This window comes from Echinops telfairi, unplaced genomic scaffold (genome assembly GCF_000313985.2).
Source record: "Echinops telfairi isolate 266 unplaced genomic scaffold, ASM31398v2 ScPeMD7_5592;HRSCAF=6446, whole genome shotgun sequence".
In the NCBI taxonomy this organism is placed as follows: Eukaryota; Metazoa; Chordata; class Mammalia; order Afrosoricida; family Tenrecidae; genus Echinops; species Echinops telfairi.
In genome coordinates, this window is record NW_022109491.1 from 8,073,061 (window position 1) to 8,086,628 (window position 13,568).

Below are 13,568 nucleotides of genomic sequence, written 5' to 3' on the forward strand. Positions count from 1 at the left end.
CAATTTATTGGGGCTCATACAATTCATCACAATACATAGATCAATTGTATAAAACACATCTATACATTTGTTGCCCTCATTATTCCCAAAATTCGCTTGCCTCTTGGGTTCCCGGAATCAGCTCATTTTCCTTTTTTCCCCCCTCCAATTTCTTATTATCAACTTATTTTGTGTCTAATAGGATTGTTACTAGAATAAACAAGTTAATCTTTGCAAAGCTGTTAACATAATATACAAAATTATAATAAGAGGTAAGCTAGCACAGATCTAGGTCATGTGGACTGATAGGATTGATGTGTGTTCCTGCTGTCAAAAGATAATTATAACAAGTGTTAGATAGGGGTTTCTTATAATGTAATTTCCCAGGAAGCTAATATGCTACTTTAAAAGGAGCCATTATATTTCAACAAGATCTATTCCAAGAAAGACAGAGATACTACAAGATGTAATTGAGATGGTTGGCCTCTGTTAAGCGACTGACCCCATGAAATGGATGCTTGATTTCATGGGCTGGAAGGGGTGAATCAGATCATGGGTGTGAGTGACCCAGGCTAATGTGAAACAGTACAAATTAGGGAGGACTGGGATAAGCTGACAAAGGGGAGGCGGCAGTCAGGTTCCCACAACTTGTTGCCGTTCAGGAATACAGGTTCATTGTTACCACGGCCCCTGATTTTTGTCACCCAAAACCAAAAGCCAAACTCACTGGCACGGAGTCGATTCTGTGTCATAGCAACCTCATAGGGCAGAGTAGAACGTCCCTGTGGGTTTTCTAGACTAAATCATTAAGGGAATAGAAAACTTCATCCTTCTCCCTTGGAATGGCTAGTGGTTTTGAACCTTGCAGTTAGCAGCCCAGTGTTTAACCCATCACGTCACAAGGGCTCCTTGTTTTATCAAGCAAGGCGGGCCATCTTGACTTTTTTTAAAAGCAATACCACAATTTTTAAAATTCCGTACCAGCCATAGTAAATGTTCCCATTGCTCAAGGGAAAGGCAGCTTACAATTGCAGAACTTTTAAAGGATTATTTTGAGCCATAGAGTTGATACTGCCTACACACTGATTGCCAGAGAATTCTCATGACTGGTATTTCTTCCTTCCTCAGGATGCCGAGTGGGTCTGCTTCCAGGGGCGGAAGCAGTCCATGATGCTGGAGTGGCTGGGTCTCGGCGTTGGTTGTTTCACCCAGAGTGAAAGAGGGCCTGAGAATGCAGGTGAGAAGTTCATGTCTACACAGAATCACCCCGTTAGGTCCAATGTGGGAAAAACCATCACAGTAGACCTTAGCAGCAATGCCTAGAATGTCTTAAATAGCTGTGCGTTAATAAGAGAAAGAAAGATAAATAGCTTGGTAGGAAAATCAGATAAAGGTTTTAACAGGCGTACCATAGAAGAGGAAGTCCTGATGGCCAGTAGACATAAGAAAGAGTGCTCATTAGGGAAATTGAAGCCACAATGAACTACACCCACCAGATTGGCCAACATTTTATGAAGTTTAATATAATCCAGTATTGGTAAGAATATGGGTAATGAGAACTCGGATCCACTGCTAATGAGGATGTAAATCGGCACGACCACTTTATGTTCACAGAAAATCAGAAGAGACAAATGTCCATCAGTATTTGTAAAGGCTTAAATCAGTTAGGGTCTGTTCAGATCTGAAATGCTGTACAACAGAAAATGAATAAATTCATGTCGAGCAAACAACATTAATGAAACATCAGGCTGACAGAAAAACAAGTCACAGAAAAGTTTATACAGTGTGGTCCTGTTTACATATGTGATCCTGTTTACATGAAGCTTGAAGGCAGTCAAAATTAGACAATCTATTGTTCAAAATATAGATACAGCATATATGTTGTAAAAGTATTCTCCTTTAAAAAACACCACACAAGGAAATGAACAATACTGAATTCTGTTTCAAAGAAATCACAAGGCTTTTCAAAAAAACTAGCAGTTATCTGCTGCTTAAATTATGTGGAAGGTACCTAGATATGAATTTTATATGTTTTATTATTATTTATGTGTACTTGACATTAAGAGAAGCCGCTTTTAAAAAGATTTATGCACACATGATTTTAAAACTGTAGAAACCAGGGTCTTCCTCCCCTAACTTTCACCCCTCCCTCATGGTCACCCTGCGTGTGCTTCTTGGGAATGTCTTTGTACATCTGAGCTCACATTGATGCCCTCTACCATGCTTTGGTTTCAAGAGCCATTATCCCTGTCCTGCTTTCCTCCATAGCCCAGGCAGAAGGGGAGGAGGATGAAGAGGAAGGAGAGGAGGAGGCCTCGCTGATCAAGATCGCAGAGGAGGCCGACCTGATTCAAGCAGACCGGGTGATTGAGGAGGAAGAGGTAGTGAGGCCCCGGAGGCAGAAGAAGGAAGAGAATGGAGCAGACCAGGTGTTGGCAAAAATGCTTCTGGCCATGAGACTGGATGGCCATGGCCAGGGAATATCTGGGCAAGACCAAGGCACGGGAGAGTGGAAGGTAAGCTCACCTCCCCATGCCCCCGGAAGACTTTACAGGAGAGGGAGACTAGAGGGCATTTATTGCTGCGGGGGTCTGAGGGAAGGACAGTAGGCAGGGAAGTAGACAGTCCTGGGACACCCTGAAAGCTTTGCTTTGACTTGAGCCTCTTGTTTTCCTCAACTTCTATTAAAGTCTGGTCATCTCATCCTCACAATATAGGTTTTATGTTCCCTTTTGGCAGCCTCACCCCTAGTGCAAGTGGGTCGAGTTCCCAAAGGTATAAAAATGATGGCTCTCCATAGGGCCTACCAAGAAATGCCGTCTTTGAGAAAGATTCTTCTCTAGCAGTTTTAGAAGAAAGCAGCACATATGGGTCGCATAAACACTTTGATCTCCGTGCTTGGTGCTCCCAGGGCTGCCTGTGAACATGCATTAAAATTTTAGAGCCTTAAAATAGAGCAGATGAAGCGGATCCTCTTGGTTTCTGGAATCCAGCCTCATTGAGCCTGGGAACAGACAGGATGGCTGGAATGCCCCGTCTCTGCTTGTAGACTTTCCCTCTGCTCTTTCCTTTGGCCTGGCCCCTTGTCCTCTGAATTCACCATGCATTGCTACGTAGCGGAAGGACAAGATACCCCAAACAGCATTTTCGAACCAAGGGAACGTGAACTAGCTGCAGATCTGATAGCTGCGTGCTAGCATCTGGATCTAATCTGTTTGTTCAGTTCAACATCACTATTTGTGATGGAGGCAGGCACAATCCTAGTTCCTGGAAAAATAGAATTGAAAAATAATGGCAGTTTTCCATGAGCTCCTTGAGGCCCCATCATGTATATGAGCATCTCTGCCCTGTGACCTCAGGGTTTTGCTTGGTTTTGAGGGTATGGGAAGATCTATGATACATACCGACATCACAAATGCCAATCCCGCTTGTTCTCAGTTTCAGTGACAGAGCTGGGAGAGCACATTCTCCTAGGGGGTACCTTTTGGCCATGTTAGAGACACTGTGCTCTAAGATGACCGTTGCGGGCCCTGTGCCACAGCCTTTGCTAGGCACCAACTGCTGGCCCTAGGAGTACAGTGGTCACCAAGACCCTGCTTCCCCACTTTCCTGTCAGCACAAAGGTTTTAGGATAAGAAACAACTGTGCAGTGGTAACTACTGTCAGCACTACTCTGAAGGTTCCCGGATGTTAATTCGGCAGCTCAACCTGCAACCCAACTAAGAGGTTGCTCTTAATTTGCATTTCCCATACACAGGAGACCCTAGTGGTGTAGTAGTGGTTACACACATTGGGTTGCTAGCTCAAAGCCAGCAGTTTGAAACTACTAGCCCACTCCCAGGAGAAAGGTGAAACTCTATTCCTGTGAAGAGTTATAGTCTCAGAAACCCACAGGGGCAGCTTTACTCTGGCCTATAGGGTCACTATGAGTCAGAAACACTCAACAGCATTGAGTTTGGCTCTTTGAATAAGGGGAGGTGGAGGCATATGGAGGTGTAAGGAGCGTGCTCTCAGTCCCAACACTAACAAGAGGTCTGAGGGACTTCAAAAAGTTTGTGGGAAAATTCCATTATATTTTCATTCCATTTTTCCACCAACACTTTTAAGCCCCCTTGACAGGGTACTTGGAACCCATGCTGACTGACTCTTCGGGTCTCACTCTTGTATACCTTGCAATGGAGACATTTGCTGGGGGGCTGGGGGACACACAAAGGACTCCACCGAGGATGGCAGCCCCTTTTCTTGCTCTGGCTTCACTTTGGGCTTTGAATGAGCCCACTGCTGCTCAGATGGCAAGCCTGACTGTTGCTGCCTGCAGGTCCAGCGCAGCCAGAAAAAGAAAATGAAGAAGCGGGTGAAGAATGAACTGCTCAAACTGAACACCATGACTGAAGCCGAGGCCAGTGAAATCCAGGACATCTGGCAGCTGGACCTGAACTCTCGTTGGCAGTTGTACAGGTACCAGGCCCGCTCCCCACAGCCCCCATCACTACTGACTGACCACCACCATGGAGCTGAGGTCTATTGGGCAGCCGTGGGATGAAATACACACTTGCTCTGCCCTCATGGAGCTGAGAGGCTCTCTGAGTAGACAAATTGGAGAATTCCACAAGTAAACGTTACAAGTGGGCATAACATAAACATGCAGTAAAAAGAGCTGGTAGGGAATGCTACAAACATGACATGGAATCTGAGGTGGCATCCCAGAAAATTATATTGGGGTCAAACTCTGAATGCTGAGTGGGCAGGAACCAGGCCAGCAGAAAGTGGGGAGCCAATGAGTTAAAGGAAGCACACAGTTAAAGGCCCCCAGGTTCAGAGGGAGCTGAAAGATGGCAGCCAGCCTGGCCGAGGCAAGGATAGAGAAACCAAGTGTCAGGCAGGGGCTGGGTGGGCCTCACAGTCTCTGAGGGCTGGGCTCGGGAGTTGATTTTATCTGGGGAGCAGCAGGAAGCCCCTGGAAGGAGGACAACAAGTTGTACCTGCCTGTAAAAGGAGCACATGGAGGGTGGTGGAGAGTGAAGACAGAATTGGTGAGGGACTCATTCTGAAGCCCCTTACTCTCTTCCCAGTAGTTAACATCCATTGTATCCCCTCCTTGTGCTTCTGACCACTGAAATGCTGCTCTCTGCCTATCTGTTGTGATGGGTGTTTTGGACTCTTGGGGTCCCTGTACCATCTGGGTATCTTGTCTCTCTTGGGGTCCCTGTACATCTGGGTCTCTTGTCTGTCTCTGTCTCTCTCTCCCTCCCCACAAGCTCCCAAGGGTCCTAGGCTCCTGCACATACACAAGGTGTTCTCCCACCTTCTCAGCATGTGGCTTCCTCTCCCTGGTTCTTCCCCTTCTCCAGGCTGTGGCTGCAGATGTACCAGGCTGACACCCGCCGCAAGATCCTCAACTTCGAACGCCAGTACCGCACATCAGCTGAGAGGATGGCCGAGCTGAGGCTCCGGGAAGACCTGCACATTCTCAAAGATGCCCAGGTCGTTGGGATGACCACCACAGGTGAGAGTGGGGGCACGGTCCAGCTCCTGCCATTCACCTTGGTGCCAAGCTCCTATCACCTTACCTGGGGTGGGTGAGAAGTGTCCACAGTAGGTTCAAGGAAAGGTTGTGGAAAGCCATGTGTATTTACGAAACTTTTGGTGAGCCTGCTTGGGATCTGAGTGTGGAACCCAAGCAGTGACCAAGATGGGTATATAGTTTGCAGGCCATTGCTCATGCAGTTGATGGTCACAACAGCCATGAATAAGCATGAGGACTAAGCTGTTACCAACCGAGGTGTAGGGAGGAGACCAAAGGGGATTCCAACAGGATCAGTGGCCAGGAGACAGGTGGGTCTTGTGCATCTACTCAGCCCCTCGCTCTTTTCCTAACTCAAGGTGCTGCCAAATACCGCCAGATCTTACAGAAGGTGGAGCCACGCATCGTCATCGTGGAAGAGGCAGCTGAAGTCCTGGAGGCCCACACCATTGCCACGCTGAGCAAGGCTTGCCAGCACCTCATTCTAATTGGGGACCACCAGCAGGTACAGCAGGAGCCTCCAGAAACTGGGCTGGCCTCTAGCAGGTGGGACCAGAGCAGAAGACCTGGCCTTTCTGCTTTAGCAATCCTTGAGCTCATTAGTCACTGGCCTGTGAGTTCTCTGCCCTCGCCTCCCACAGTCAAGAGCAGCTGCTCTCCAATGTAGGGCACATTGTAAAGTCAGCACCATCCATCTATACCCCACCCCCACCCCCACTGCTTTCCTAGCCCACCGATGTCTCTTCAGTGGACGATGACAAGAACACCATCTTCTGCCTCCTGACTTTAACTGTTGCTACCCTCTGATCCAGTGGTTCTGAACCTTCCTAATGCCACGACCCTTTAATACAGTTTTCATAACTGTAATTTTCCTACTGTTAGGAATCAGGTGACCCCTGTGAAAGAGTCGTTATACCCCAAAGGTTGAGAACCACTGCCCTGATTCATTTCCTTAAGAGCGGGGGGGAAAAAAGTCGATCAGATCCTGTCACTCAGCTTAAGGTTCTCCATTGGTCTTCCATTGCACTTAATAGTGAACCTCAAGCTGCTTTAAGCACTCTGCAAAGGCCAGTACAGTCCCACCCTGCCCCTTTCACTGCATCTTGCCCCATCCTGACCTTTGCTCCCTAGGTTTCCAGCCCCTGTTCTTCCTCTCATGGCTTCTTTTGGTTTTGTTGGCATTGGTTCTATTGTGGTAATATATGTATAACCCCCAAAAATGCCATTATCAGTACTTTGAGGTGTACACTTCAGGGATACCTGTTACATCCATCATGCTGTGCTACCAGCACCATGGTCCGTGATGGGTCACTGTCTGCCTGGCTACAATCGGTGTTCAGTAGTGAATCCTCAGCCCTGTCTTTCTCCACAGCTGCGCCCCAGCGCCAACGTGTATGACCTGGCCAAAAACTTCAACCTTGAGGTGTCCCTATTTGAACGGCTGGTGAAAGTAAACATTCCCTTTGTCCGACTAAATTACCAGGTGAGAAACTAGACCTCTTTTACTTCCAAATGCCAACAAGAGAGGCCTCAGAAGGAAACCTGCTTTAGTAATGAAAAGACTGTCAGATTTACTTTGTTCTCTGCTTTAAAAGATTACAAGATTAGCCTGTTGCGTATTGGTTGCTGGCTGAAGACTGTGTCCTTTCCCCCTATCATTCTTTTCATATGTTTCCTCTCTGTGTGCTTTGCTTGCAACCTATGTGATAGAAAGACTGTTCATTTTTTATTCTCTGCTCATGATTCTAATGACCTTCGCATCCTATTGCAGCACCGCATGCGCCCTGAAATTGCCCGGCTGTTGACCCCCCACATCTACCAGGATCTGGAGAATCACCCCTCTGTCCTCAAGTATGAAGAGATTAAGGTGAGGCTGTCTGCAACTTAGGAAGTTGTCTTTTCAAACTCAGGATAAAAATCAGCTTTCAGAAGAGAATACCAAACCAAAAAAAACCAAATTCAATGCCATCGAGTCAATGTCGACTCAAAGCAACTCAATGGGATAGGGTAGAACTGGCTGTGTTTCCAAGACTCTACAGGAGTAACTCTACAGTATTTCCTGTAACTCTACAGGAATAGAAAGCCCCATTTGTCTTGCAGTGAGGCTGTCGGTTTCAGCCTGTAGATCGCAGCTCAACTTGTAACCACTTTGTCACCACGGCTTCGAAGGGGATACAGCCAGCTTTAAAAATAAGCTGGTCGAGGACCTAATGCCGGGGGCTTAAGTGGAGAGGAAATGTTTTGAGAATGATGAGGGCAATGAATGTACAAATGTGCTTTACACAATTGATGTATGTATGGATTGTGATGAGAATTGTATGAGCCCCTAATAAAACGATTGGAAAAAAAAAGCTGGTTATTGAAAGGAGGTGGAGTCTGGAAAAGGAGCCCTGGTAGCATAATGGTTCTCTGGCCTGCTTGCTAATGAAAAAGTGGGTGGCCCAAACCCTCCCCCGCTCCTAGGGAGAAAGACGAGAGAATTGGCTTCTGTAAAGATGGCAACCTTGCAAACCCCATTGGGCCATTCTCCTCTGTCCTAGCTGCCCTGCAGGGTCGCTGAGTCAGAACTGGCTTGGTGTCAGCTTTTTTTTTTTTTTTAATAAAAGTTGGACACACAGAAACCTGGTTCTGCCATTTAGTAGTTGTGTGGCCTTTAGCAAATTATATATGACTTCTGAGTGTCATTGTAAAACAAGCGTCATTACATGGTTCTATTGAAGGACACGGTGTATGTAAAGCAGTTAGCGTGGTAACAGTTTGCACTGTTTCCGCTGTCTTCGTCTTCATAGCTGCTGTGCTGCTGCTTCCCTGGCTCTCTTAGCTCCACAGTGGATGGCTGTATTAAATATCCTATCACACAAGTATCTAGAAAAATAAGATGGACATTTGTGGCCCCAAAGCAAAGCACAGTGTGACTGATTAACTTCAGAACTAATGATTGTGATGTGGACTGTACCAAAAGCATTCCCCCGTCGGTCGGTTGGTCGGTCTCTGGACCAAGACCAAGACCTTTTTCTATGTGCAGGTGGCTGATGCTTGTAAAGCTAACAAGAAAAGAACTGCCAGCTGCCAGGAGGGAACCTTCTAACATGTCACTTCTTTGCCTTTTCAGGGTGTCTCTTCCAACATCTTCTTTATTGAACACAATTTCCCTGAGCAAAAAATCCAGGAAGGCAAAAGCCACCAGAACCAGCATGAAGCTCATTTTGTTGTGGAGCTGTGCAAGTACTTCCTGTGCCAGGAATACCTGCCCTCCCAAATCACCATCCTCACCACCTACACTGGCCAGCTCTTCTGCCTGCGCAAACTCATGCCTGCCAAGACATTCGCTGGGGTGAAGGTACACGTGGTGGACAAATACCAAGGGGAAGAGAATGACATCATCCTCCTCTCGCTAGTGCGTAGCAACCAAGAAGGCAAGGTGGGCTTTCTCCAGATCTCCAACCGCATCTGTGTGGCCTTATCCCGGGCCAAGAAGGGGATGTACTGCATTGGAAACATGCAGATGCTGGCCAAGGTGCCCTTGTGGAGCAAGATCATCCATACCCTTCGAGAGAACCATCAGATCGGCCCTGAGCTGCGGCTGTGCTGCCAGAACCACCCTAACACCCACACTATGGTATCGAAAGCTTCCGACTTCCAGAAAGTGCCTGAAGGAGGCTGCAACCTGCCCTGTGAGTTCCGGCTGAGTTGCGGGCACGTCTGTACCCGGGCCTGCCATCCCTATGACGCCTCACACAAGGAGTTCCAGTGCATGAAGCCCTGCCAGAAGGTCATCTGTGGAGATGGGCACCGGTGCCCCTTGGTTTGTTTCCAGCCATGTCGGCCCTGTGAGGTGAAGGTCCCCAAAACCATTCCCCAGTGTGGCCACGAACAAATGGTTCCTTGTTCTGTACCCGAGTCAGATTTCTGCTGTCAAGAGCCTTGCCCCAAATTTCTGGCCTGTGGGCACAGATGCAGCCACCCATGTGGGGAGAAATGCGTGCAGTGGTGTTCAGAAATGGTCACCACCGAACTCAAGTGTGGGCATCGCCAGCAAGTAGAGTGTGGTCAAGTGGACGACATCAAGTTTGGTCTGCCAGTCAGCTGCGTCACCAAGTGTAGCACCCTCTTGGACTGCGGGCACCCTTGCCCTGGCTCCTGCCACAGCTGTTTTGAAGGACGCTTCCATGAACGCTGTCAGCAGCCCTGCAAGCGCCTACTCATCTGCTCACACAAGTGCCAGGAGCCATGCACCGGCGAGTGTCCGCCCTGCCAGCGTACCTGCCAGAACCGCTGTGTCCACAGCCAGTGCAAGAAGAAGTGTGGCGAGCTGTGCAGCCCCTGCGTGGAGCCCTGCGTCTGGCACTGCCAGCACTACCAGTGCACCAAGCTCTGCTCCGAGCCCTGTGACCGACCCCCATGCTACGTGCCTTGTACTAAGCTGCTGGACTGCGGCCACCCCTGCATTGGTCTGTGCGGGGAGCCGTGTCCTAAGAAGTGCCGTGTCTGCCACCAGGATGAGGTGACCCAAATCTTCTTTGGCTTTGAGGATGAGCCCGATGCCCGCTTTGTACAGCTAGAAGATTGCAACCACATCTTTGAGGTGCAAGGCCTGGACCACTACATGAACGAGCAGAAAGATGACGAAGTTGCCGTCAAGTTAAAGGTCTGCCCTATCTGCCAGGTGCCGATCCGCAAAAACCTGAGATATGGAACCAGCATCAAACAGCGGCTGGAAGAGATTGAGGTTGTCAAGGAAAAGATCCAGGGCTCTGCAGGGGAAATTGCAGCCAGCCAGGAACAACTGAAAGCCCTGTTGGAGAAGAAGAGCCTCGTCTACCAATGGCTTCCAGAAGAATTCCTCATGCTGCAGAAGAAGTTGGCCCAGAAAAATTTGTCTGTGAAGGGCCTGGGGCTTGTTGAGAATTGCATCCACTTTTACGACCGCCTGGCTGGCATGTGGGACTCCCTGAAGAAGCTGCACGTCTTTGAACAGAGCAATGTGCGTGCCCGACTAAACCAGGTTCACGAGTGGCTCAAAAAGAAGCGTTTAAGCTTCACCACCCAGGAACTGAGTGACCTCCAAAGTGAAATCCAGAGGCTCACGTACCTGGTAAATCTCCTGGCTCGCTGCAAGATGGCCGAGGGAAAGGTGAGAGGTAGCCTTGCGGAAGAGGTCAGCAGTGTCCAGAAAATCCTAATGAGCACATCCAAGTTCACCCAGGAGGATGAGCAGTTTGTGCAGGAAAAGATGGAAGCACTGAAAGCCAGCCTGCCCTGCTCTGGTCTGGGCATCTCCGAGGAAGAGCGAGTACAGATTGTCAGTGCTATGGGTTATCCTCGTGGCCACTGGTTCAAGTGCCCCAATGGCCACATCTACGCCATCAGCGATTGTGGGGGAGCCATGCAGAGGGGCACATGTCCTGACTGTAAGGCGGTCATCGGCGGGGTCAACCATACTCTAGAAAGTACCAACCAGCTTGCTTCTGAGATGGATGGAGCCCAACACGCCGCTTGGTCGGAAACTGCCAACAACCTGATGAACTTTGAGGAGATCCGTAGGATGATGTAGGCAGATGGCCCATCTCCCGCTGCCTTCTGCCCTGGCCCCCGTGTGGCTGGGATTAGCTCTTATAAAGGAACCGAAGTTTTTTTTTTTTTTTTTTAATTATTGTCCATTTAATCCTAATACCTACTTAAGGATCCTCTTGTAGGGCTTGCCCACATTGTTTCTAGATTTACCCCTGCGCTAGTGTAAGCACTTTACCTCCAGAACTGAGCAGTGTTCACAGATTCCTTTTTCTTCTCGTCCTGCAAGTTAGTGGACACGCTCCCTGGAGCATGTGTGGGGTGTCCATGGAGGGGCTGTTTGGGTCATGACTTGGGCAGATGTTTCTTCTGCAGTGCTGCTGGGCATTTTTCAGCTGAGTTCAACAGACCGAGTCTTCTTGCAAGCTAGCTCTCATGCTGAGACCCAGAGGAGCTGTCTATGAACTACACTTACCCCTTCAAGGAGCACAAGAATCCTTCCTTCCTGCCTCCTTGGGCACTCGGACTCCAGGAGCTGGAGGCACGTAAGCAAACGTCTCTAGACAGCACCAGTTGAGCCTGTTACCTGTTCACTGAGAGTGGGACAGGTGTGGGTCCTCCAAGTTAGGAGGTGGGAGGGGCCAAGGTCACAAGCCTTGCCTAGCAAAGGTGGAGCCTTGCCTCTGACTTGCACTTGGGGTGGGAGCTTCTTTGCCTGCCCTGGGAGAACAGGAGCGATGCTGGTTCCCCTTCGGCCCTGGATGGAATGAAGAGCCCACACTCTGGACCAGCAGCACCTCTGCAAAACAGGACCCTTCCTCCCGACAGCCTCTTCTGCAGCTTTCACCTGGGCAGGGGTAGCATTGCAGCAGCTTCTGCCCCACACCAGGAGTGTCCCCTAGGCCTGCCACTTTTCTGCACATGTATCCATTCATTCCCTCAGTCTGGTCGTCCCTAGAACAGAATCTTAGTCATCTCAGGTCCTTTCTAATGTTGGCGCAACAAACCTCCCTTTCCTACGTATGCACTTCCTTTTTTCTTTACTATGCACTTTAGCCTATAAAGCCAATTAATAAAAACAGTATGACAAAATCTGTGGTGTTTGTCCTCAGCTGTTAAAAGCACCATAGGTGGCTGGAGACGCCATGGTGACAGGCCTAACATGAGGCCATTTTCTGTTGTAGGTTTTATAATATATGGCTGGTTGAGTCCTACCCAGTTTCAAACACCAACTTTTCCAACCTCTGCAAGGTATAATTTTTCATCCCTATTAACAGCTTCTTGAGCTGGCCCAGAGAGATTTTGTACATGCAAATTTGCAAAGCCCTTAAAAGGATAATGAGATGTGTATGTGGCTTGCTGGCCACCAGCTTGGGGAACTCTTTTTTTGGTAGTTCAAGGATTGTTTGTTGGCCTTTAGGAGCGTTTTCCAGTCCAGTCTATTGGGGCACCATGCCCTGGCCCCAAAGTACACCTTCAGTATTCCCTGGGGACCTCGACGCTCCATTCCTTTGCTGTTCTGTTGCACTCTCTTAATGTTTTGCCTCGGTGTGGCGAGATCAGATCAGGGGCAATTCCCACACTCTGGTGTTGTCCCCTGTAGGGCTATGGGTCAGTGAGAGGCATCATGTCTCATAGTGGGGCTGGCCATGTGGTCCTCTGTGGACTGTCTGCTCTAATCGGGAACATGGTCCTCCAGGCCTGGTGGGCCAGGATGTGCTCCACTCTCTCCTCCCCCTTCATCTGCTCCCATGTGCTCCAATCAGATGTCCCTCTCCCGGAGCTGCAGATTCAATTCTGTCTTTGAACTAAATTCTCCTGGGGGGAGGGGCAGGTGTCTACTTAGTAGTTGGGCTTGGGGCCCACCCCCCAGACCTCTCCACTGGTTCCCTACTCCATGTTGGGGAGCTTTCTGAGGCAGGTGCAGACATAAGCCCAGCCATCTCCCTCCTGCAGGTGAAACACACACCTGAAATGCTACATGGATTGCGCTACAGCTTTTTGAAGGGGTGTCCTTAGCTTTCCCCTAACACTCAAAAGGGACCTGTGATTCAGCAAAGGTTGAGGGGTCACCATTGGCTTGCTTTTGTTTGATAATAGCTTATGGCATCCGAGGCTCTGCACTTCCATCACGTGTCCAAGGATGGCCACACTGTTGGGAGCACAAGGCAGGGAAGGCACACTCATTCTGCAGGCTGCTCTGTAGATGCATGGTGGAGCCATAACTGCCCCTTCCTCCAGCAGGATGGGGGCAGTGCTCAACACCCAGGACACCTAGCGTGATGCACAGTAAAGGGCGGCTTGTGTCTCTAGGCACCCATAACCAACATCTAGCAAGGACTTCCTCATTCACACAAGCCCCCGGGTGGACTGAGGGTGGAGTTGCTGCTGGGGACAGATGAGAGTAATACAAGGAAAATAGGATTGACTCCCCCAAACTTAAAAAGACCTTTGCACCTGTGTTGTGACAGCTCACCAGCTACAAAGGATGAGTTGACAGGTGGAAATGCTTAGGAAAGAGTGGCATTCCAGCACCCCCCACTTTTTCCTTAAT

General features: G+C 49.0%; 1 protein-coding gene across 1 annotated transcript in view; it reads left to right on the forward strand.

Moving 5' to 3' along the window:
• The window catches only part of ZNFX1 (zinc finger NFX1-type containing 1), a 25,851-nt gene extending 13,745 nt beyond the window's left edge, over nucleotides 1-12,106 (forward strand). Inside the window, exons 6-13 of the mRNA XM_004698315.3 lie at nucleotides 1,108-1,216; nucleotides 2,248-2,495; nucleotides 4,298-4,437; nucleotides 5,331-5,485; nucleotides 5,863-6,008; nucleotides 6,876-6,986; nucleotides 7,275-7,370; nucleotides 8,616-12,106. Of these exons, the coding sequence (XP_004698372.1) occupies nucleotides 1,108-1,216; nucleotides 2,248-2,495; nucleotides 4,298-4,437; nucleotides 5,331-5,485; nucleotides 5,863-6,008; nucleotides 6,876-6,986; nucleotides 7,275-7,370; nucleotides 8,616-11,057 (3,447 nt within the window). The 3' untranslated portion in view covers nucleotides 11,058-12,106. The remainder of the gene's footprint in view (nucleotides 1-1,107; nucleotides 1,217-2,247; nucleotides 2,496-4,297; nucleotides 4,438-5,330; nucleotides 5,486-5,862; nucleotides 6,009-6,875; nucleotides 6,987-7,274; nucleotides 7,371-8,615) is intronic.
• The last annotated feature ends 1,462 nt before the right edge of the window (nucleotides 12,107-13,568 follow it).